Source organism: Plectropomus leopardus, chromosome 3 (genome assembly GCF_008729295.1).
Source record: "Plectropomus leopardus isolate mb chromosome 3, YSFRI_Pleo_2.0, whole genome shotgun sequence".
Classification (NCBI taxonomy): Eukaryota; Metazoa; Chordata; class Actinopteri; order Perciformes; family Serranidae; genus Plectropomus; species Plectropomus leopardus.
Window position 1 is genome coordinate 16,240,077 of NC_056465.1, and position 26,701 is coordinate 16,266,777.

Genomic DNA, 26,701 nt, shown 5'->3' on the forward strand with positions numbered 1-26,701 from the left:
GAGTAAAGAGATAGAATACAAAATGTCAAATTAATTACTAAATGATATACATTTTTTCAATAAAAATCATAAAAAGTAGCAAAAGTGCAGACACGTGGTGCAAAGATAAAAAGATTACTGTAAAACTTCAAATAAAAGCCTAGGTCCCAATTAGACCTGTCTCAATTACTGGCCCTGTAATAATGCACATCATTGCTATAGATGTTTTTTGGATGCATAAAAAGGGGTTATTGGCTATCTGCAGAAGATTAAATTAGTTAGCTGCTTCAATAACACATACAAATATAAATGTTTAATCCTTTGTCAGTATGGACATGCTACACTACACACATCGCTATCTTGGTAAGATTGTCTAAAAATCATTCTATGAGTTCATCTTACTGAAACCATGAGCACCAAATAAGAAGTAATACCATCAGAGTAAACAAAAGAGATACAAAAAAGAGGTTTAATGAAACAATTTGATTGTCTTTGCTGGGCAACAGTTTTGTCTGAAAGGAATTAAAACCCCATCCCATATAGATGCCTGTCCCAAATATAAGCCTGCTGAGTTTAATGGTTTACGCAAATAATAGCCTGGGCTTTTATTTGAAGTTTTACATTATTTAACATGTTTTAAATAGAGTTTTAGAGTAAGTATGCAGTCATTACCAGGTGGAGCAGGCAGTTTTAAAATGGGATGTTTTCATTGACTTAAAAGCGGTCAAAGTGGGGGCTTGTCGAACATCATCTGGAGGGCTTATCCAGGTTTGTGCTGAATGATAACAAAACACTGCTTCACCATATTTTGTTCTAACTCTTGGGACGGTCAGTAAGCCAGCCCCAGATGTCCTGAGGGTCCTAAAAGGTTCAATAAAAAAAAGGATGCTGTAGGATACTGGTTACAATGTTACAAATTACCAGCAATGTCTAAACATTGCAAAGGTGCATCTGTGTTTCTATGTTTCAAATGTTACAAACTGCAGAGATTTAAAAACAAGATGTACTGTCTCGTGGTTGTATACCTCTGCAAACCACTCAAGTTGCACTTAAAGTTTACCTCAGTGTCTGTAAAAACATGGATGCTTCACACACACACCATACTGACCCCAGCACAGAAGATCTAAACAATCAGCACCGTTTTAGGGTGGACACTAAAGATTAATGTCACCAAGTCAGTTTCTGACCAAATGTCTCCCCCTCTGTTCCTGAGACACGATGTTGAAAAATGGCGAGAAAAGTGTTTTTGCAAAACATTATGATGTCACAGTGACATTGACCTTTGACCTTTTGGTTATAAAAGGTCATCACGGTGTCTAAAACAGCAACAGTAGTGTTTGGGCTGTTGAATTAATTATGTATTACTGGTCAAGAGCAAATGACATATTCTATTTAGGAGAGTTAAACCAGTACAGCTGCAGAACCACGGGTGTCCAGGTGGTCGAGGCAGATACTTTATTACAACGAATCCCCAGTTCAGCTCTGGGTGGGGACTTTTTTGTGAGTCATACCCCTCTTTCTCGTTCTCTCTTCCCCTGCTTCCTGTCTGGCTCATACACTGTCGCTCTCACGAATAGAGGCAAAATGCCAAAAAAAAAGCTCTTTAACAAATTGCAGAGCCTTCATTCAATTTCTATATTTGATTTGTTATAAAAAAAGATTAGAGGTTAGAGGAACACGTCAAGTTTCTTGAACATGTTTTGGTGGTTAAATATAGCCTTAACTTGCCTGAACAAAGAATTGAAAATTCCCTCATTAATAATGTACAGTTTTGGCAAATGTAAAGCATTTTCATTATAGGAGGTGAGTGGCAAATGGGACAACAATCAACGTAGATATGCAAAAGGAATCTCTGAAAGGATAAGAAATGACACCTCAAAAATAAACAAAGAAATTTTGCTAAGGTTTCAAAAGGTTAAAGGTACGTTATGTTGACAGCAGCAGAAGATAAATTTTCCATTATGTTACATTACCTGGGGGTTTATCCACAGAGGGTTACTTACAATTTATATCATTACAAACAACAAAATTCCATGACTTTTCCACAACATTTAATGATTTTTTTTACACTTCTTATCTTCGAGAAGCCACATTTCCTCAGACCATGGCTCAAACTTTATTATTTCTGTTTAAATGACTCCTTGTGACTTAGGAGTAAAACAAAAACAACACAGGTTTGAATATGCCAGTGTATGCTAAGTAGGAAAATGGCTATGCTAAGGGTTTGATGCTTTTTCTCTTTCACATCACCGTAAATTGAATATTTTTCAGTTTTGGACTGTTGGTAGGACAGAACAAGAAATTTAGAGACATTACCTTGTTTTTTTAGTAATTATAGCCAACATTTTCCCACTACTTTCAGGCCATGTAAAGACCAAATAATTAATTGTCAAGAAAATAATCGTCAGTTGCAGTACTAAAGAAAAGAAATATCAGTTTTCTTATTCGGTGAAACTTCACAGTAAATTTCCCTTTACGTGTGTGTGGGAGTCTGTGGATACAGAGTACAACTTATATCGTAAGGCAGTGCTTTTGTTGAATAGTATTGGAAATATTTCATCAAAACAAGAACTGAAAAAAGAAGCTGAAATGTGTTTTTAAAACATGATACACCTTTAATAAAGGATGCACATAAAGCTTCACAAATGTATACATTCCCCTTCGACAACAGCGGCTTCCTCTATATTGCACTTCAAGGATATCATGTGCTTTTACTGTTACAGGTAACACAAGACAAATACACACTAAGGCAACAGGAGAGACAGATTTTAAAATGGACACTCCTCAACATCATATAGATGATCACATTTAAAAGAGAAAACAAGGGCTTCAAGCTTGCTTCTCTGTTACACACATTAAGTCCATCGATAACTTCAACAGCAGAATCAGATGTCTGATACATACTGCTTTCAAAAGTGCGGCAATGCAGTAAAAACAAAAACAAGAACCTGTTCACTCTTAATTAAAAGTACACATTTTTCCTCTTACCTGTACTACCATTTATTACTCTGCATGCTTTTGATGTGAGTTGCCACTGTTGGAGATATCAGCCATAGAAATGTTTGCCTTCTCTTAAATATAATGGAACTCGATAGCACTCGACTTCCAGTGCTCAGAGTGCCAAAAGCTACTTTTGAAAAACTCAACAGCAATATCTCTTTCTAAAAACCATGACCCATTTACTTAGGATTATCCACAGATCTTGCAGCTCTGCTCGTGACAGCATGAGATATGAATTTTAACTGCGTCCTTCTCTGAAATTTGTTAGTTCAGTGGTGCTAGGTCAGCTAGGAGTGGATGCGTGCTTATTTCTGCTCAGTGATGTGGTTGCCAGGTGTAGTTTGGTAGACAGAAAATAGTTCCTACATGAAACTGCTCACAGCAAGGTCTGTGGATTATCATGAGTAACCAGGTCATGATTTCTAGAAACAGACATTACTGTTAAGATTTTCAAATGTATTTATTTGGCGCCTTGAGAACATCAAGCTGAGAGCCATCTAGCTCCATTCAGGAAAAGTTAGACATCTCTATGACATCTCCAACACTCAAAAACTCCCATCAAAACAACCCTAACTGATAAAAGCACTACAAGTAAGAGGGAAAATATGCATTTCTGACTTGGGGACAATTTGTCCCTTTAATTACTTCTTAAGGGTGAATTTTGAGATTAGTTCGGATATTAAATGTGCATTAATAAATATCAACTGTGTCCCCTTACTGTGTTACTCTAGGAGACAAAAGCATGTGTGGGACACAAGATGTAGCCATTATTTGACAGTAAGAGCAGCACACACTGACATTACAACTGACACACACATGAATGATTTATGTAGCTGCCTTAAGAGGTCCACACTGGTTTGTTATGTTGACTGAGAGAACAATTAGTGTGTCAGTGGGGGTCTCAGCTCAGGAATCACAAGGGCAGTAGCAATAAAAACAAAACAAACAACATCCACATGGAATAAGTGATTCCAAGTTGAAACACAAACAGGACTTGTGTTCATTTGTGCGATCATTACTGTGCATTGTGGTTTGTTGATTAGTTTATCTGAGGAGACATTAAAACAGTCAACATCAGTTAGTGATTGAGTAATAAATTATAACAAACAAAATATTAGAAGGTAAAAAGAAGAAAATAAAACATTCACAACTGTACAATCAGAATGTCTATTAGAAAGGTTGAATCTGTTAATATCAATGCAAAACAACAACAACAACATAAAATTCAAATGAAGACCTTCTTTCAAAAATGAGAATTTGTGCTGTCAGTAACTTCAGCCCTAGACTGCTAAACTGAAGGTATATCTTCCTTGTTTATTTTGAGCTTACCAATCAATTAGATATTTTCAATATGAAATTACTTGCTATGGGATGTTCCTCTGGACTGCATCCAAATTGTCCTTCAAAAGCTTTCATCCATTAAATGAATCTGTCTCAAAACATGAAATAAATGAGACTCCTTAAGGGTTTTCACATAAAAGAAATTTCAAATAAATTAAAAAAAAGCTCCATAAATGAGGGTTTGCCTGTTGATTAAACAAATTTCAACCAAAACAAGACAAGGACAGAAAATAATACACCAATCCAAGTAATGCTGCTTAGTAGCTTTTCAGGCTATCACCTCAAATGAATAAATTAAAACACGCACGCACACACACACATACATACACACACACACCAGTAGCTTATATAACGTTCACACCTTGTTCTGCCTCAGTGGTTGGCAGAAAGAGCACATGGAATAAAATTGTCACAGTCACAGGTCAGATGATCAGCGTTGTGTGGTGTTCTGTGGAAGAATAATTGGTGTACAAGCGATGCCAGCAAAGGATTCTGGGAAGTGCAAATCCCTCTCCCACTCATCAGTCTCCGTGTTGTACACCTGCACAATGCTTGTGACATTGTTCAGGTGCCAGTTGTAGCCACCGACGATGTAGATCTTCTTGTCCAGTAAACAGCAGCCAGCCTCAGACTGCCCTGCTCTCATGGGGCTGACGGTGGTCCACTGGTCGTTCTCTGGAACATAATACTCAACCGCAAGCACATCGAAACAACGGTCCACGTGGTCCATGCGACCGCCCAGAGCATAAACCCGATCCCCGGTGCTGATCATGGCGTGCAACACTCTGGGTTCATTCATGGGCGCTCTAAAGTCCCACTGGTCCGATGCAGGGTCGTAGCAGTGAAGAGTTTTCTTGTCGTCCAATGAGACGCCATAACCCCCTGAGATATACAGCTTCCCTCCACAGGGTGTCCCTGCATGTCCCCAAATCCTGCGTTTTAATGGCTCCACATTTGTCCACTCATTCTTTTTTGGGCAGTAACACTCTACAGATGACAGACTGCCAGATCGATTGCGCCCTCCGGTGGCGTACAGCTGTCCACGTAGCACGTTGAGCTGAAACTGGATACGAGCCTCCTGCAAAGGTTGGATGCGCAGCCATTGGCTCAGATGCGGGTCGTAGCGGTAACAGCTGTCTACTGCCCCTTCACCGCTTCGGTATTGTAAGTGCTGTCCACCAACGACATACACAAAGTTATCAAGTACGGCAACACAAGCATGGCTGCACCCCGTCTCCATCTCTGTCAGCTCTTTGAACTGGCGGGACGCCATGTCAGGGAGATGATACACTTTGGTGCTCACTGTGCGGTCGTTGTCAGTGTAGGGCGTCCCGCCAAAGGTGATGACTGACAAGACATCGGAGCGTATGACGGTCCGCGAAGACTGCATCTCGTGCTGTCGGAAAGGAAGAATCTGGTAATTGAAGGCCTCGAGGAGATACTGGCGGCACAGCACGTCCTCCACCATGATGTCCACGGTCTGAACGCTGTCCACCAGCTCAGAGGAGCGCATTAGCGGGAAGCGCACATGGCAAAGGACGCTACTGGCTTGAGCCCGGCGACACTCGTCATACTGGAGCCACCTGATGGCAGCGTGGAAGAGGTCGATCTCGCTACAGTTCTTCAGTTTGTTGCTCTGCAGGAAGAAGACAAGGCGCTCCATGGGAATGTGCAGAAAGTCTTCCTCCTCGGCAATCTGGAGGAAGTGGCGGAAGGTGAAGGCATCCACCGACTCTTTGAGGGAAGACAGGCTGAAGGTGGTGGCCATCTGGCCGATGTGGAGACAGGTCTCCACGCTCATCGCTGACTTGAGGAACTCCTCGCAGAGCTCCACAACTGGGACCATCTGGAGAAACACCGCAGCCCCCAGAACGTCCTGAATACAGTCCAGGTCTAAAGTGACTTCTGCACTGTAGGCAAAGTCAATGATATGTTTCAGCCCACGGGCAGACAGACCCTTCAGCTCAATGGTATCTTGATTTGACTCCCTCATGCCTCCGGTAAACATTGCTCTGCAACACAAGAACATTTCAGTGAACTGCAAGACATTTATATACCCATTTCTTCTGAATGCAAGGCATGAATTTTGTATGAGTAGACAAAAACAATTGTATGAAGTAAAAAAAATCTTCTTATTTCTGAAAGGCAGATGAAACCAAATGAAGACTACTGTCTAAACTACTGAAAACTACTTCCGCATGAGAGAAGTATGCAAAAACAAAGAAAAGGTATATTTGGCCACATTTTTATGTCACTGTTTTGTACTTTTATTTGATTTATGTTCAAAAATGTATCATTATAAAACGCCCTCACTTTCTTTTTCTGTAATATATCTTATTACAAATTCTACACTGAACAAAAATTTAAACACAACACTCCTGTTTTGCTCCCATTTTTCACAGGTTTTAGTAAAAGATCTAAGACTCTTTTATAGACACAAAAGACTTATTTCAAATTTGGTAAAATCTACGTTTGTGAGCACTTCTCCTTTTTTAAAATAATCTGTCCACATGACAGGTGTGGCCTTTCAAGATGCTGATTAAACAGCATCATTACTACAAAGGTGTGCCTTAGGATGGTCACAAGTAAAGGCTACTCTACATCAGGCAGATTTATCTTGGGGAAAAAAAAAGCTATTCAGATTTCACATGACAGAAATGGAGCTTTGGTTAAAGATACCCCAAAGAATCAGTCGGTATCTGGTGTGCCACACGCAGGGCAACACATCTCATTCACATAGAGCTGATCGGGTTGTTGATTGTGGCCTGTGGAGTGTTGGCCCGCTCTTCTTCAGTTGCTGTGTGAAGTTACTGGATATTGACAGGGCTTGTAACAAGCTGTCGTGCTCTTCTCCAGTGTGTCAGATGCCATTGAAGCAGTTGCCGACTCAAGTTGGTTACAGTGACAAACTGCTGTCAGGTCAAGACCCTGGTGAGGCCAACGAGCATGCAGATGAGCTTTCCTAAAACTGTTTCTGATGCTTTGTGCAGAAGTTCTTCAGTTGTGCAAACCAAATATTGCATCAGCTGTCCAGGTGGCTGGTGTCAGACAACCCTGCAGGCGAAGACACTGGATGTGGAGGTCCTGAGCTGGTGTGGCTACATAAGGTCTGTGGTTTTAAGGCCGGTTGGATGTACTGCCAAATCCACAGACACCACATCTGAGAGTGCATATGGTGAAATGAACGTTCAGTTCAAGGGCAATAGCTCTGGTGTAGTCAGCATTCCCAGGAAATGCTCCCTCAAAGCTTGTGACATCTGTGGCACTGTGTTGTGTGATCACACTACACATTTTAGTGCAGATTTGTGTGGTAATAACACACCTGTCAGGTGGATGGATTATCTTGTAAAAAGGAGAAGTGCTTACTAAACAAGGAATTAAGTCTTTTGAGTGCAGAAAATATCTTAGATCTTTAATTTAAACCAGTGAAAAACAGGAACAAAAACAAATGCATTTACATTTTTATATACATTTCAGTTTATAATCAGTAGGAACTCTGTAAATACAAATTCAGTGAAGTACAATGGCTCAAAGTGCATCATTTAGCATTTTGCTGTGGGTTTCACCTTCCTCCCCCAAACTGAACTGCTTTTAATAAAGTTGATCTGTGAACTGCAGCTTACTCTAACAGTGCACTCAGTGTACGCTGCTCTGGATAAGAGCACCGGGTAAGTGCTGTCAATTTAAAATGTAAAGAGGCGGTGAGAACTCTTGTGAGTCAGACTAACCTGAAGTAATCACTACAGGCGGCCAGCACAGCTTTGTGGACCTGGAAGCGCTCCTCATTGATGGCCAGCACAACGTCAAGTAGTTGGCCTTGAGCACGCAAGACGGACAAGCCCTGGAGGAGGGTGGTACTGTGGCTTGGGGCGGAGAATGTACAGCGGAGGGTGCTATTCTTGTTAGCCATACTGAAAAGAAAAAAAGGGCCTTGTTACAATCGCTAAATTAAGGGATGTTACACAATAAAACTCCCTTATGTTTTTCAGGCCTTACATTCAGAACTGAACTTGGAAGACTAATTTTTCAAATATAATGTGCACAGCTATAAACTGTAATATACTGGCCAAACAGGCTGTGTAGCTCAAGAATATTAAAATGTGATCTGTATATAGATATCTAATATCAAGGCGTAGTTGCACACAGTAATTCTGTGATGGAAATTTAATCTAATCTGCCAGTCAGCCAAGGGGAAATGCAAACTGTGGTTTGCAGTGTCTTTGTGTTTGTGAGAGCAAGTTTGCACACAGGAGAGAGCTACAGCGAGACACAGGAGAGAAACAACACTTCTGTCAATGAAAATGCCATCACTTTGTTTATAGACTATTCATTGCTGCACACAGAAAACTGAAATTCATCCTCCGTTATGAGATGAGCATGGTCATCATTACAACAGGTACGCATAAACAAAACCTGAGTGTGCCAAAATAACATGAAGTGTTAGAAAAAACACTTTACTTTGTGTAGAGGGGAAGGGACGTCACCAGGGACAGAAATGTCAAAAAACATAACATTAAGACGAAAAGGTAGAGACTTAACCTGAGAGAGTATCTTCCTGAAATCACTTCAAGTAGGAATATTTCCTCGACTAAACACCGCGAGTAGAAATGACATCAGACAGTTGTACTGTGACAGCTGCCATCTTAGTTTTTGCTGGCACTTCCTCTGCCAAACTGCTTTGTTAAATTAGACCCAAAAATGGTATCCAATCACAACAGACGGCGGATTACAGATGACAAAAATGCCTCTACACACCACATGTCAGTGTACGGGAATAATCCCACTGTTCACATCTAACAATTTCATATCCAGATCACAATTTAATACCAGGCAGAAATTAAGTTATTAAAAACAAACACAGACTAAAGCACTGATGCACTGAGGTCTGTGAGTACATGGATTAAACGATACATATCCAACACACTCATAATTCTTCCGTCAAACTTTTCTGTACTTTCCATGTCTACTGTATGTGCTCATCTTGTGTATAAAGAAACAGTGGTCTTCTATATTATAGATATGTTTCTTTGCCCTCATCTTATCCTGCATTCACGTGGTGCATTCACGTGGGGGCGGTATACTTGGAAAACTAAGTTCCTGACTGGAAAAATTCATGTGACCGCCCCATCAAGTCAAACAACAACTCAGAGAGTTGGCAAACATTTTGGCCAAGTTTTCTGGGCAACAAAATACCACACATCTTTTCTGTAGCGTCCATGTTGTTTCCACAATATTAATCTTTCATTACGTTGCCGCCTCAATGGAAAGTATTTCATTAACTAAATCCAAAATGGGCCTTTTTTGGGCTTGCTTTAGCTGATCGGAGTGAGTACAGAGCATCAGCTGGTGTTTGAAGACGGAGACAATATCTGGACTGAATTTTACTGATAGGCAGGACTTGAAATTATAAATCAGACAGGCCTAGTTTAACAGCCAGTAGACCTTTTTCACAGCGGACATTCTGATCTGTCATAGTAGAAAAAGCACAGCTAAAACTGATAACATGCAATCCAAGGACCTGCCCTAGGTGGGATGCAGCTATCATTCATGTTATTAAATACACTTGTTCCTTTCCTTTTGTGAAATAGAAAAATGTCTGCTATGAAAAGAAGTCATTTTTGTTTGTTTGTCTTTTTTCTCCGCAGATATAGTATGTTATTTGACAAAATGTGGAGGGTATTATAGTGTTTATTGTATATGCAAGAAGTAGTCATTTGCATGTTGACGAAATGAAGCGAGTACTGTGTCATGTGCTGTTGCACTAAAGGAGTGTTGCATTGTGGGCTGTTTCTTTACATCCTCTGGTAGCAGGTCTTATAAAATGAAAATGAAAAAGTTTAGGAGGGCAGTAAGAACGTGTATATGTTTTTGATGGCTTGTGTAATGTGTTGCATTTTCTGCAGTCTGCAAACTTCTCACTATTAGAGAAAATCATTTAGGAAAACATGGGTCATCTCATATTCAGGCTAATGCAATAGTTTGCCCATCAGAAAGTTTATTTTTCAACTGTTAAGTGACTCGCTCTGTATATATCTTGTTAATAGTACTGTGGACATTTTGATTTACTTCTGTAGGGAAAGCTAAGGTGTTATTAATGAAGTTAATAATGGTTTTGTTCTTTTCTAAAATCCCACTGTAATTCAGCCATCATTCATTTCATTATTTACACCTGTTACTGTCTAATGTGGGTAAAAAAAAACAAAGTGAAGCTTACCTGTTTATGTTCTACATTTATATTATCAAACAACTACTGGCCAATACATTATGATTATATTTTTAAACTCTCAAATATCGATATCAGTATCAGCCCGAAAAAAATCCAGTATCGGTCAGGATTTTGTATCTAATGTTTAAAATATGATTTAAAAAGGTAAACTGACTTTCACATTTATGTTCACAATTTGCAACTTCGTTTAGCAAAGTGTTACCAGTGAGACCTGTTAATGTAACACTGTTGCATGTTTTGTTGATTTTATGTTAACCAATCATGACAGTGAAATGAACTATGTTAGCATCATTTTGTTGTTAATGCAAAAGTGTTGGAAGTACTGCCATAGACACTAAACTACAAGAGAAACAATTTACAAAACAGCCGACAAATGTTTTGAAGTTTACCAAACAGCAGGCTCAGTTTGGTGTGTTCACTCCTCTAAAAGATCAATATTTACATCCTTGTTTTATTTCCACTGCGGTTATTGATATATCAACAGCCGGCAGTGTGGATGCCTGAAGGCCCGGACAGCTCCTCGGTGTTTCCTGGAGTCAAGCCCCGGCGCCGGGGTGCTCCAACGGGGCTCGAGCAGCGCTAAAGTCCGGAGCCATGGAGGCTTCACGTAAGGAAACACCGAGGGACCACCCCGACACCGTGGGCACATCTCATCCCCACCCCGCTTCACTCACCTGCTCTGAAGATGTTTCGAAGCAAAATCCCCTCCATCCGACTCCGCCATCTTCTAGCACAGTGCAACACGCATTGAGCATTTTCAGGAATGTTACCAGAAGGTCAGCGGCACGAGCGGCCTGTTCATGGTGTTTTAAAAGAGCGCAGACAGCCTGTTTACCATGTAGGGACAGAGGACGGCCGTCTGTCCCTGGTCCTGCAGAGAACACGGAGATGATGACCTCTCCTGCCGGCTGTCTGCTGCACGTCCTTCCTCTGTACTCACAGTCTGTGGCCACTGGGAGGCGCCACTGGTACATGTGTACAGGTGTACTGGCCCCTGAAGTTGACCTTTCTAACCAGTGGTGGCAAAATAGTAGCAATTCTACAGAATAAAAATACTCTTCTGCAAGTACAATAATAATAATAATAATAATAATAATAATAATAATAATAACAGCAATAATAATAATAATAATAATAATAATAATAATAATAATAATAATAATAATAATAATTTTCTAAACCAAAGATACTAAGTACTTCACCATACAAAGCCATACAATATAAGAAAACAAGGTAATACCAACATCATTTACATAAAATGCAATTAAAAGATAATACAATCACATCCATATATGTATACGTACATACACACACATATATGCATGTATATATGCATACCCACATATACAGTATACACATCCACCCATGTAGACATGTATATATATATATATATATATATATATATATATATATATATATATATATGCATACACATACACACAAACACATATGTACATATACTTAATTAAGTACATGCACATACACCCATGTAAACACCTGCATCTACACACTTACATACATATTAAACAAAGTTATACAAATGCCAGTCTGTCCAAGTGGGTTTTTAAAAGCATTTTAAACTAAGGAACTGACTGAAGTCATACATTCAAACTATTACAGAAGTCAGTGCTCAAAAGTACTGTCAGCAAAATGTAGATGTAGCCTGTTCATGGATGGAGTACTGAATGGGCCTTCTGGGCAAAGACCAAGGGGCTCAAAGTGTCAGGGGCCCACATGGCCTTCACCTGTCAAATGTCACTCAAATTAATATGTACTGACCAGACAGAGACTCAAAAAGACCACAGAGAGATGCAATGGAACTGCAAAGTGATAAAAGATAACAACAAAAGGGGCAAAACAACCAAAAAAAGAGAAACGAAACGACTACGAGGAGCCACCAAACAACCACAAGAGACACAAAATTATGCTAAGAGACACAAAATGACTGTGGGAAAATGAGGCAACACCACTACAAAGTGTGTCTGGCTCCATGTAGGGCAGGTGGCTCTTTTTGCATATCTGTGCCCAGGGGCCCATTGTCTCATCATCCACCCATGGGCCTACTTAAAGTATCAGACAGTACATATTATGAATAAAATGCGCCTGATACAATAAATTAATGATTAATGTTTTATCGTTATAGATGATGAGATTATTATTATTATTATTATTATTATTATTATAACACAACATTTGTACAGGGAAGTTATAACAGAAATGTTTCTTTTTTAACTTTCATTATCCCTCACGAGTGATCTGCACTAAATTCGTTAGACCTCCCCAGTGCTCTTCTTAACGGAGGTCAAGTTGAAAAGTTAAGTTGAGTTGAAAGTGCAAGTAATCTGGTATGAAACTGTAACTTTGAATAAATGGGAAATGAGGAAAAGAATGAGGATGTAAGATGAGGAGGAGGTGCAGGAAAATGATTGTCTCCAGGACCACAACATGAATGAGAGAGGTTTGTTTAAAATAGTTCAATAAGTTTCATATCCTGCAAGCACCTTTCTCCTAAAAAGAATAAAAACATTCACATACACAGAGTTACACATAATGTTAGCTGTTAGGAAAGATGGGAAATCAACTACAAATCTCTTTGAAATTACACAGTATGCCAGTTTCCGTATGGGGACTATATTACACAATAGGTAATAAGTATTTTAAAGAAATTAAACTCTTTAGGCTAGTCGAAACATGCTTTAAAGGATTTGGTTCTATAGGCACCAAATGCCCCAGGGCTGAAAGTAAAACAGAAAAAGAGACTAACGTGTCAAACCACTGACTGTAAAGAAAGTCAAACATCAAACAAAAGCTGCTTGACACAGATTTAAGGTGAGCTGCAACAAAAAATATGTTACTTTGAGCAACAATTTTCTCACCGTACTTCAGTTAGGTATTTTCATGATCTGATAGAATTGGTGCTCATTTTCATCTTGCTTGAAACTCCTTGGAGAAACTCTCCTCTTGTATTATAATGATCTGCATACGTATACTGGCAGACCGAAACACCAGACAGACGTATGTGTGTGTACTCTCTCTTTTGCTCTAGTTTCCAGATTCTCTTCCAATGTGTCTTTGACAGGGAGTCTGAAGAGGAAAAAAACTGTTGTAGGAAAATGAACTTTAAAAGAATAAAGAAATCAACAAAATGACTTTAAAGACTCGTAACTTTCATGATTGCTGTTGTGTCTGTCTGCCAGTTTGTCAAACCCAAACCTCCCCCCACCCCTGACACTTGTGGTTTTTTTGCTGCAGCTTGTATAACCTCTGTGACATGAAACCTGTGTGACATTTTCTGAGAAAGACAGTAGAATTACATGAAGACAGGTTGAATACATGGACTCTCACTCTGAAAAATGAGCCTTCAAGACTTTCCACTACGCCTCATGGAAACTATGAAATGCTGGAGTTCACTACACGAGTACATTGTTGTGTTTATGTTCCTTACAGCGGTCAGCAGAGGTAAATAAATACTCTTTATCTTCTCTTTTCTTGCTTCATGTAACTGACCTGATGGTAGCTTTTCCTGTTAACCTTAATCATATCAAATCAATGTAAAATACTATTCACACGTCACAAATGTTGGTTAGCTTATCAACATCATGTGGTTTCCAGTAAAGAGATTACATCTACCCTGTGCTGCTCTGTGCAGCCAGACTGAAGTGCCAGCCTTTATAGTTTTGTCTAAACTGGTATTTCACATTGGTGGGTTATTTTGATATGAACAGGATGTCTTTTCTCAGTTTTGAGCTTGAGTTTGCTCAGTACAGGAGGACTGAAGGGTTCAGTGTTTGATTGATGGCTTAAACACCAAAACTCTAACCTAGTCTGTATAATGCTTAATGCATTACAAAGTGCTTCACAGCAAAGCTAACATGAAATGAGAAAATACAAAGAATATAATCAAAAGGTAACTTCAAAAGTGGACCTACAATATAAAAAGTTGTTTACTGGAGATGAAAATGTCTTATTTCTAGACTCTAGAAAAATGTTTAAGATAATTTTGTGATATGTTGCTCCTCAGGGTCAGCATGTGAGGCCCCTTCTAGTCCTGAGTGCTTCAGGAGAAATGCTGATGAGTCTGTTTATAGATGTGAATGGAGCATTAATACAACTGAGAGCGATGTGACGTTTGACCTTTACTTTAAGTGAGTATCGTTCTGTGTTAGAGCTACAATATTTAAATAATGATAATTGGTGATATCTCAACCAACTTGTCTGTAGTGTTTTTCTTTTTCTTTCTTTCTTTCTTTCTTTCTTTCTTTCTTTCTGTATTTCTGTATTTCTGTATTTTGAATTGCTATCTCTAGACAGAATGAAAAATTACCAGCCCTCTCAGAGCGCAAATGAACAGGCTGTTTTCAAAATGAATCCCTCTAACGGTCGTGGTCTGCCACTTGGTCAGTCATTACAAACTCATCATTCATTCAAACTTTGTACGACTAATGTAATTGAAAATTCTAGAGGAGATCCCAAAGTGATGCCAAATATTATCTGAAATATTAGCAGAATCTCAGATTTGAGTATTTCTGTCACTTTCATAGTTTTAATGAAGAACTGAAAGAATGTGGAATAAATGTGTGGAACAAAGTGATTTTAAAGGAAAAGCTCTGATATTTTGGGAAATATGCATATGCATTTTCTTGCTTGGAATTAGATGAGAAGATGGATAACACTCAGGTGTGCTGGCTACAGTAAATATGAAACTGCAGCCAGGGGATGGTTAGTTTAGCTTAATTTACCGTAAATTCCAGAAACAGGGCGAAACCAGACTATAAAAATAATGGACATAGCTACCGTAATGTAACCCATTGATTTGTTGGTTTTGTAGCCTCGAGCCTGGGTTTTCGGAGCTGGAAGTAACTATAGTTGTGTGAGAGGCTGGTGCTGTGGAGGAATGAGGGGTGGACAGACTTTTAGCAGACACACAGTCACTCAAAATGTATCACCCTGAAGGAGAAAATTAGCTGAAGAGACCAGGTGGTAACCTTGTTTATTTCTGCTGTAAAGTTGCACATTTTAACAGGTCTGTGAGGACTGGTTCTGTTTTGGTGCCAGCCTCAAGTAGCCGTTCAAAGAACTGCAGATTTTGGCACTTGTGCGTTGGCTTAATTTTTCAGCCCTGCAGGTGTCAACTCAAGAAAAACTAGCTCTGCTCTATGTGCAGGTAACAAAACTTGCAAAAAAATACACATTAAACAAAAGAGATATCACATGTTAATTGGTTGGCTTTCGAGGTGCTGTTAGGCTTTCACTTTTTAAAGAATAAGGGGAGCTGTTTTTAACAATCTTTAAGCAATTTAAGTCAAGCAAATAAAAAAAATGGAAAATGGATGTAAAGAGGTTCATATATACCTTTAGTATAATGCTATGGACTTGTAAGTTGTGTTTTTGCTATTTTCAATGCATTCAAAACTCTACGGATTCTCCTGCAGTAAAACCAAATTTCGGAACATTAAGGAGAACTGGTCAGAGTTCAACGAGGAACAGCTTATCAAGTATCGTCCTGTTCATATTTGGGTGGAGGCTCACGTAGGAAACTCCAGCTGCACATCGACCAGGAGGTCTGTTGTACTCGGGCACATAGGTACTGGATACTCCTCTCATTTCACCCAACAACATGCGAGATTAAAACACTCTGCTGTCCTTTTAGTATAGTAAAGTATAGTAGTAGTAATAATAAAAATAATAAACAATTAAACAAAATATTTTGCTTTCCCTAAACAGTTAAGTATGAATCACCACAAAATATCAAGGTGTCTTGGTTAAAAAACAACCTCAGTTTGAGCTGGACAGCAGCTGAGAGGAAACCAGCTTTAGTGGAGATCCGGTTCAGACGAGATGGAAACCCCACAGAATCATGGGAAAAAGTGAGGCACATTTTGTCACTAAATGTAATATATCTTAAGATGCGATATTAAATAACATATGTAACCTTTTATCCATATTGCTGTTACAGAGAACAACAAGTACCACCAGTGACAGTTCTATGTGTGAGTAGTCTCTTATATATTCTTAATACAAGTCTTTTGAATGAAAAGGTTTTCATATTTTATATTTGTTCTTGAGAATATATCTCTGAGACACACTTGAGGATCATACCAGTAGTTTGTATGTGTATATTCCCTTCTTATTTTTACATTACTACAATTTGCTTTTAGACTTGTTTCCTGACTACTGAACAAAAGTTCTGTTAATGCTGAGAACAAAGTGATAATGGTGAGACTCACTGATGTGTTTTTGATAGTTTTTGGACAAAAATCGAGGTCTACAGCATAGAAAAATTAGGTATATCAGACTTTAGAAATTGTGGTTCTTTAATAGGTTTAATTCATTGTTGGCTTTTGTCTTTTCATGTGATTTGTTCTCAATAAGAAAAACATGTTTTTATAATAATAGGAAGCTTTACTTTGTATGTGTCAAATTTATAAAATACCCCTTTTTTCTTTTTCTTTTTTTTTTTATCTGAACAGATCATGCCACTGTTGTAAATTTGTTGAAGGATTCAGCATACCAGGTTCAAATCAGACATCGGTCCACCCAGGCCCTTAACCCACTGTGGGGTGACTGGTCTCCAGTTCAGACTGTTCCTGCAGGTGAGGTCACCTAGAGGAAAATTTTGCTGCTCACCATTTTCTTTGTCTCTGTGAAATAAATCAGCTTCTTCTTTGGAGATCATTAAATTCTAATCTGTTTCTCAAAACCCACCTGCAGAGAAATAAGGAGCAAAGAATACAGTTATTTTGCTGTGCTCATAGGCTTCTCAGGGGCTTCTCAACTCTGAGAACAGATAAAATATGCACAGTTAAAATGTGCTCAAGGTTTCTTTTGGATCTTACTGTTATCTCAAGAGCTGATTATTTCAGAGAAATAAAGCTTACTGCAGTAGGAGAGGAATCATAGCATTTCATTTTCATTGAAATTAAGATCATGCTAAGACAATAGGATTTGTCAGGAGCTGAACTTAACAAGTATGAGAGGTCTAAATCTCATAACAGTGTCATATTGAGCTCAGTTATATCAGACACAAATAATTTGTGTCACTGCAGCAAAGAAGATAGAGATATTTGTAACTGAGTCTTCCTGCTGTAAACTGTGGTGTGCCGGGTATGATTACTGGCCTGAAGTGATCAGTGCACACTAGAAATCATAAATCCAAACTTAGATATGAACTATGTATCTTAGAAATATGAGTTTGCACTACTGCAGCCCACATCTTACATTACATTTTACATTTCTGGGGTTTAAACATACAGGTTTTGGAGATGGTAAACTAAAACAAAGGAACTCATACTAGGCTTAAAATTTCTCAGTTCGACTGTTCAGTAACATTGGCCTATATATTTTTACTGCAGAACTTGAACAAAAACCTGAGGTCACCATGAAAACAAGACTTCTAAATGGCACTCGAAAGGTGACACTAACATGGAAGGTAAGCCAGTGACAGAAAAAAAAATGCCAAGATGTTCGCACTTGTGGGTTTAGATTGAAGCATATTTAATCAAAGTGTGTAGACTTTGGACTTGTTAACCCTGACTTGGAACTTGACTCATGACTTGACTTTTGATTGCTGGTCTAGAACTGGGACTTGAGAGCAAAGACTTGAGACTTACTTGTGACTTACAAAAAACAATAACTTGATTCCACCTCTGACGGGTGCTGACGGTCAAACAAGTTTTCATTTCAACATTTTTCAACTGAATTCAGACAACTTTTTGTTTAGGTGGTTCAGATTTGTGTCTTTCTATCCTGCTCTTTAGCCAATGCCTCGTGCAGCAGCAGTCAGAGGAGTGATGTACCACCTGAACGACACACAGTCTGCTCATGGGTGTCCTTGTATGAAAAAGAGACATCCCATTGGCACACATCATCACACTACTTATATCTCACTCTCTGCCGTCAACATCTCTGTTACCGCCAGTAACCCAGCTGGTATTTCTCCACCAGCAGTCGTACAAGTACCGGCTGAACCTGCTACAAAAATTAAAAGTAGGCTAGTGTGTGTGTGTGTGTGTGTGTATGTGTGTGTGTGTGTGTGTGTGTGTGTGTGTGTGTGTGTATGAGAGTCATATATCATGGATATTGTGTATTAATCCATAAGTAGATTTTAAATGTTGTTATTTCTTTTCTCCCCAACAGCCTGTGAAAAAACATTAGTGGATAAAAAATTAAATAAGAAAACTTGCCTTGAGTTGTACAAGCTTCACGATGGAGATTTGTGGCCAGCAAATGTGATCACTTTAACAGGAAGGGATAAGAAAGAAGAGAGTAAGCAAAAAAGACGGAGTAAGTTGTATGTAAAATACTTTTAACTGTGCAGCTCTGTCACCTTGGGTCAACAGAGAGTTAAACAGAAGATTAAAAGAAAAAATTGGCCAGATAGAAACATAATAGATTCAGCAAATCAGCTCTTTATATCAGAAACTTTTATGTTGTTAATTCAATGCTGTAACATGCACATTAAATTATTTTGCAAAATAAACAATAAATATGTTTCTGTTACAGACATAATGGACTTTGTTCGCTACCTTTACTTTGAACACAGATGTTATGATGGGAAACCACAGACAGTTCAAATGTGCCTTTATTATCAAAATGAGAATGGTAAGTGTCTTTAAATTACATTTATACACTAAAATGCATGAGGTCACAATAATCTGACACTCAATTTATTCTGCTAACTGAACATGCTGCAATAAGTCCTCCAATTAAAATAACAAAACACTTAATTTGTGGTTGCCCTCCGGGACAACATGAGAATTTTTTAAAATCTTTAAAAAAAAATTTTATCTTACATCTGTCAGTTAAGTTTGATTAATTTTATGCACAAAAATAAGACATTGTATGTGTCAACGTAATATTTCATTCATCCATGTAACGACCCGAACCTCCTCCCTCAGTGGACTTTTTTGTGTGTCTTCATAGTAATGTTGCATTATTTCCTTCCTTTATTCCAAAATCACAAGCAATTACTGTGGCTGCCGAAGGGCTTTGTCACTTTGACATAAACATACGCAGCTTTTCTTTAAGGATAGAAAACTTCTATGTGTCTTTGCCTTTTTTTGTATCCATATTTTGGGTGTTTTGCTTGCCATAAACTGTTGTACAAGCTTCATGGTCCCCAGAGGATGATTACTCATGACTTCGGGGGTGACCTACATTTTCCTATAGATCCAACAGCAGGTTGATATTTGTGGTTTTTAGTTAACTAAATGTCATAAGCCCTTTGTAAACAGAAATCAAGCTTAAGGGATGCTACTGAGTCCCTTCCTCATGCCCCCTTTGCATTTTTGCACTAAACCGCTAATCATGCCACTCCAGTGTTGGATTATAGACAGCATGCTGGCACCATGGAAACAAAAGAGACGTGTAAAACAACAGCGCTGCTCTTTTGCAAAAATTATATGTTTATATATATTCAGTGTTTTTATACTATAAGAAATGCAACTCCACTGTTCATCAGATATTGTCCATTAAAGCTCCTTTTTCACTTTCCATTTTCTAATATAATCACTCTGTGGACCTGATTGTGACACATCTTCCATATGTATTAACTTTACATGACTTTGACTGAGAAACAGAATTTAATTTGGGTCTTGTTTTGCCATTACCCAGCCTATTTAATGTGATAAGTTATGGTGCTGACTCTGGTCTGATCTTTATTAAGTTGGTCTTTGCTGGTCTTTGGTCTTTGCTGAAGATTACAAGTCATGTATGGAAAAAATGTTTTTAACCCTTATTTTTCTTTTTCTCTTCAGTTCCACAAAGCGCACCTCAGGAATTAAGAGCCTTCGGTGAAACACACAGTTTTGTTAACTTTTCTTGGAAAGCTATTCCCACTGTGGACCAGCAAGGTTTCCTCACACACTATAAACTTTGCAGTGTGAAAATCAGCTCACAGGATGAGCAGAAAGGTGTGAGGTCATTTTTTACTCATATGTAGCTTTTAGTAATGCTTAAAGTTTTGTAGAGCTGAAGGCAAGAAAAATACAAAATACTATTATTTTTACCATAGTTACTTAATTACTTTCTTATTACAAATATTGATTTTTTTGAATGGCAGACTAACTTTCACTAACAAATAAAATCTTATTTTATCAGAGTGCCATAACATATCAGCCTCACTGACAAAACACCGTCTAGAAAACTTGACACCAGGAGCAAAATACAACATCAGCCTGGTTGGAGTGACAAGAATAGGAGAAGGACCTGAAGCCACATTAACTATCAACATGCTGCCAGAGAAGCCTATAAATGGTATCTCAAAACAGCTCTGTAGTTTTGGGGGGGGGGGTTTTTTGTTTGTGGGAAATTTAGATACAAATCAATGAAGCAGTTTTCTCCACATGTGGGTGTCAACTAATTTTTCATTTTTGCTGAAATTAGTGTTGTGGAGTCTCGGCTTGCTGTTTCTGTTCTTCTTCCTCACAACTGTATGCACCTGTACTTTGAAGAGGTAGGTGACCTCTAATGTAAATATTCCTATAATGCTAGTTTAGAGACAACTTCACAATGTGCAGACTTGACTTTGTGAGTTTTGAGTTTTATTGCATTATCCACGTTAACATTGAAACGTATAATCCCAAGCTGGTCAGTAAAGAGATAGAAAAGAAGTTCAGATACCAGTACTTATACAGGCAGTCATGCATCACAACATCCTTAGCTCTCACCCTTAGCAGGTGTCCTTTCAGAAACACATAGCATTTGTCTATACCTCCAAAAATGTTTACTATTCATGTTTACTGGGAACCAAGAGTAAAAGGCTGAATCCTACAGCTTGCTCTCAAAAGAATGTTGTTGTGACACACCCTATTTCTTTCACACATATACATAAACACAAAGAGCTCCTTTGGTTGAGTTAGTTAAGTCAAAAATGCCTAAAAATACATTCTACAGTTTGAGATAAAAGTATTAATAAAGCTCACAAAATACAGTATGCATGAGGACTGAAATCTCTGTCCCGTTTTATTAACAGTAAAATAAATGCTGTGGTAAATTTAGCATTCATGTGTGTAAGAGTTTTTGCTGTTAGGGTTAAAGATTAGGGCATTAGGGGTTGATGAGATAGCTTTCAAATCAACCTGATGGCCTAAATTTGTTAACAGAGTTCAGTTTATGTGTTGTTTTTATTCAATGCCTGTTAAGTTATATAGAATAAATACCACAAGCAGTATATAGGATTTTTGCCTGTCTTTAAATCAGCAGTTCATTGTGGGCAGTTTCTTTTTTTAAAAACTGTCTACTCTATTCTAAAACTTAGAATCAAAAACAAGGTTTTTCCACCTGTGCCGAAACCAGTTCTTCCAGATTTCATCCCTTATCAACCAGAGAGTCAGGTAAGAGACTATTCTTTACTGGGAGTTTGCAGCTGTTTAACTGTGTGGAGTTTTTGCTCTTTTGCTCAGTCATTCATAAACTGTTGAAGTTCACTGCGGAGTCACAACTGCCTGAGGGAAAGTTTAGGGTTTTAACCCTTTTGCTAATGACTTTCACTCTTCTTTTCTTTGATAAACAGTACATCATTTTTTTTTTTCACAGTGATGGGGGTTTTTCTTTGACTCCATCGACATCTTGTCAGATAAGAAAAGTTAAGAAAATTAAACATTGCTGATAACATTGTTGTAAACTTGTTATATTTAGGCACAAAAATCACATGTTTCTGCTTAGGAAAAATCATGTTTGCCCTAAAATACCCACTTTGTTTGACACAAACATGGCTGGAAATAAGTCTGCTTTTATTGTTTGTTGGTTTTGAAAAATGTCTCACCATCCATCATTCTTTCTACCTCCTGATGAAAAAATCAGCACATTTGCAGGTTATCACGACTACGGTACTTAAGAAATGTTGGTAGGATACCTATGAAACTAAAAAAATCAATGTAGAATAATTCAAACAAAAATAAATCATTGCCATATTAAGCATGAGACTTGCATAATTAACTCAAATAAACAAGACAACAATTTGCAACTTTGACCCAGCAAGTTGCTAAAATCACAATCTCTATAAACACTGTTTGCAGTGATCATGTACCTGTGTCATGATTAATTCATTAAGTGTGTACTTCCTTCTGGACGGTATATGTATAATAACTGTGGCACACAGGATGTTTTGCAATTGGCAACTAGAATATTAAACCTGAGCAACCCAGTTACCAGGAAAAAAATGCCATTGTAGATTTCTGCAAACCCCAGATACGTGCAATTGGATTTTTTTTTTTTCAGGGAAGTAGGTGAAAGGGAGGAAAGTTCCAAATGAATCTGCTGAAACACGATGAGAGAGAACTCTTGATTTGTTGTTACATCTCCTCAGACACAGAGAGGTTGCAGTAACTCTGTCAACTGTTTTTGTGATAGTAATGACTTATAAACATGTACATTTTGTTGTTGCTTTCCTTCTTTTCTGTTTGTGTTTAATTTATTTCTATAAAGTTGTGGTGTACCTCAAGGATCTATTCTCCTATATCTTTTCCCATATAAAATATAGTTAAACTTACATGCAGATGATACACTATAATATCGTCTTGTCATTCATGATATCACCATCTGTTAACCTCTTTTACCTGTGGAATCTTCCAAACAGGTGTTTTGAGCAATCCTAAACTTTCCCAGTCTTTCATTGCCTCTGTCCCAACTTCTTTTTTCAGAATGTATTGTGAGCATCAACTTTAGAATGAGTTTATATGCACAAAATAATTAAGTTTATCAATTTACACATGAAATAGATTGATTGATTGATTTAATTTTATTATTGTGTCATGCATAAACGATATTCCCAGCCCAAACGGGCTTACAAGACAACATTAAGAAAACAAAAAGACCAGAAACCAAAAGCATGATAGAAGCATGAGACACTTGATAAAACTAACATTAACAAAATAAACCATCCTGTTGTTTCTTCCAGGCTTTAGAGACATAAGTGGCTAACTTATAGACATTGAAAGTAAACAACCATTCCATCCTGTCATCATCAGTGCTCCAAAACATTTCAGGATTTTGAGCATACATTTCATCTATCAAAGGTGATCTTCCTAAAACTCATCATAAAATGTACAGTATAACAGGAAAAGAGATTCATTCTCAAATTTTCCTAAATCACAAAGTTCACACATTCTTTGTTCCTCTGAGATGTTTTTAAATCTGCCAACTTCAAGAGCCAGAGGAAGGAATCTTGTTCTTAACTGAGCGACTAAAGATCTCTGTTTTTTTAAGTTCGCTTCAACATATAATTCTGTGTCATATTCATGCTTGATTTGAATATATGTCCATAATTTAGGTTTTAACAAGATGTCATTTTACCATTTGTCTTCAAATCCACCATTTTTTTCTAATTGTATTCACACTGCATGGTAAATTATATCTATAGACATATTGTAAATCATCTTCTCCAAAAACAGCAAGTTCTGCAGCCCACGGGGAATTCTGCAGTTTACTCCAAAGAAAAATTTTAAGCCTGTTATCAGACATATTAAAATATTGTAGTTGTTTCTCTTTAAGTAGCAATGATGTGTGGAAGATGAAGAAACCTCCGCGGACACCGACTCGGTTGCATAATAATCAATTTATTGCAGCAAAGTTCAGCATCCACCAGGCCCCATGGTCTGCCTGGGAGAAGATTCAGGACCAATGCGAATCTCTCCCTTTCAGCTCATGCAAGTCTCTTATATACGTACAGGCATCAATACATTTGTCCGTAAAGCAACTCTTTACCTGCTGTGATCAATCACAAAACCCCACAAGTATCTCCTTATTTGGAAGGAGCCTTATTCCATATTACTTCTAACCTGGCGCCAGTATTCTGCACATTTGTCTTCCAGGCCTAAACATCCCTAGACCACTAACTTCGAGGCCTCTTTGCCTGACCAAATTAGGAACTTTAAGAAACTGAGCATAATACACTACAATATCTTTTCTGTATTCTATACAATATAGGTAAAAAAGGATTTGTCAATCGTTGCATCCAGTTCTTATACTAACTTTTTTGGAAATTAGGCTTGTATTATGCATTTATTTGAGAAGACAGCAAGCTGCGATTTTTTTTTAGTACAGTGCTGTTCACTGTTTGTGCATATGACAAAAAAAGTGGAATTTTTAATCTTGTGACCTACAATAGGAGTTTCTGGAGAAAAAGGAGGAGAAGGTGCATGAGCTCACACTGCACCAGCTACAACCAGAGGGCAAGTCAGTCCCTAAGGAGGATGAGGAGACCACTGTCCTCAAAGGAGAGTGCGATGACGGCACTGACGAGGATGCAACAAATGAGAGGGATGACTCAAGGATATCAGGACGAACCAGTGATGAGTGTTTGAGTCCCGACTCTATAGATGAGGGTCTGAAAAGCTCCAGAGAAGGAGAAATGACAGAACTCGAACAACTGGACAATGAGATTGCCATGTTGATATACAGGAATGGTTTGGTCTTTGATGTGAAGACAGATTCGCCTTAAAACTCTTTTTATTCTGCCTCACAGCACAAAACTTGCACAAACATGTCATATTTGTTGACCTGAACCAAAGAATGAACTTTTAACTTTTAACAGTTTGAACAGTTTGAACTTCGTGTTGGATGAAAAAGAAATTGCACAATCATCTTGTTAAGAGGAAAAGATTTACTTAATATTAATGTATGTTGAATTTTGCCAATTACATTGTTACCTAAGCATGTCAGTATATGAAAGAGAAGAGTTTATCACTCATATGCTTTGTTTATGGTCCTTAGATGGTTAAACTCAATGACTCTTATGATCCTCTGCCATGAAATGTAGAGCTACCAGCAGCTTAACATTTTGGCGTGAAAGTTAACTATCCCAGAGGTTGTTTGGTGGATTGCCATGCACATACATGAATAAATACATTTATGGTCCTCAGAGGATGAATCCTACTGATTTTGGCAATCATCTGATTTTTCATCAAGTGGCATCAGCTCAAAATGTCAATTTGTCCATTATTTTGTTCATGACCAAACACCTGCAAAACTAACGACATCAGCCTCAGCAGGACTTTGTATTTAGTGCTGCTGTGCATATAGATGCGAAACATAAATCCTAAATCTAATAACAAATAATCAATAAATAAGTAAAAATATATCTTATCTAATAATGGGATGTATATAGGGATTCATTACTTATTACTAATTCCCCTCCCAGCATCACAATAAACACTGCATCCTCAAAGAGCTGCTACAGATGTAGTGGACTCTTGGTTCTATTAGCAGCTACATCTAAAACAAACTCAGTAAAATGCAGTAGAATGCAACCAAACCACTAAAAGAAAACAACAAAATCATTATGAGGGTTGTCGGTTTTTTGCAACAGTAGCAATGTGCATATATGAGCTGTTCTGTGAGGAGTCTTAGTCTGAGAACTGGGGTGTGTGTGTGTGTGTGCGCACATGATGACTGAGTAGTACAACTGAGTGCGTCAAGAGTTAAACATCTGACAGGAAGTGGTCAACAAAAAACCCAGTGCCCTTAAAAAAGGTAGCTCATGCAGGATGAAACACTAGATGACTCATTACCAAAGAGACTTCTGTGGAGTTTCGATGTACCTTGTTCAAACTAGAACATGTTTTGCTAATATGTAAGAAGTGATGACTGACTAAAAGCCTTTTCCACCACACTGCACTTTAATTTCTCTGCAGAAAAAAAAAGATCTTTTACGTTTGTTCAGTTGTGGCCTGCTTGAGGAGGAAATCTCTTGACAGTCAAAGTTTTATCTCACCTCATCAAGAGTACAATCATCCGTCCCTACCACACACATCTGATAAACATGATGTCTGAATGAAATACTTAAATAGGTCTGAAATAACTGCCCTTAGACATCATGGGATATGACCTACTCAGTGTATGTGGTTACTCACTGTTTTTGTTTGGTGATCTTGGGTTAGTCAGGTGTTGGTTGAGTTGCTGTTTGATGCTGAACTGATTTGTCATCTTCAAACTAAATCAAAATACTCCAAAATAAAAATAAAAAATAAAAACCTTTTCAAAAGCAAAGTTCAATTCAATGGGGCAAAAAACCCAAACACATAAACTAAGATTTGACCAAAAAAAGAAGAAATAAAAAAAATCACGGTGGTTGAGAACTGTGTCCTCTTTAGCGTCCTCCCTAGTGACTTCTTTTACACACTTGCCTTTAATGAGAGCTCCTAGATGCCTGGTCAG

At 38.1% G+C, this 26,701-nt stretch overlaps 2 protein-coding genes across 2 annotated transcripts; one reads left to right on the forward strand and one right to left on the reverse strand.

Moving 5' to 3' along the window:
- Nucleotides 1–3,376: 3,376 nt before the first annotated feature.
- klhl26 (kelch-like family member 26) lies at nt 3,377–11,459 on the reverse strand. The gene is made up of 3 exons (XM_042511992.1): nt 11,221–11,459; nt 8,049–8,231; nt 3,377–6,332 (listed from the first exon to the last, which is right to left on the reverse strand). The coding sequence occupies exons 1-3, from the start codon at nt 11,268–11,270 to the stop codon at nt 4,751–4,753; spliced, it is 1,815 nt and encodes a 604-aa protein (XP_042367926.1). The 5' UTR covers nt 11,271–11,459; the 3' UTR covers nt 3,377–4,750.
- A 2,408-nt stretch (nt 11,460–13,867) lies between these two features.
- On the forward strand, nt 13,868–26,538 carry il12rb1 (interleukin 12 receptor subunit beta 1). The gene is made up of 15 exons (XM_042512398.1): nt 13,868–14,005; nt 14,568–14,691; nt 15,979–16,130; nt 16,271–16,413; nt 16,503–16,536; nt 17,017–17,139; nt 17,899–17,975; nt 18,304–18,532; nt 18,683–18,829; nt 19,049–19,147; nt 20,302–20,457; nt 20,645–20,800; nt 20,930–20,999; nt 21,804–21,879; nt 24,654–26,538. The coding sequence occupies exons 1-15, from the start codon at nt 13,900–13,902 to the stop codon at nt 24,984–24,986; spliced, it is 2,025 nt and encodes a 674-aa protein (XP_042368332.1). The 5' UTR covers nt 13,868–13,899; the 3' UTR covers nt 24,987–26,538.
- The last annotated feature ends 163 nt before the right edge of the window (nt 26,539–26,701 follow it).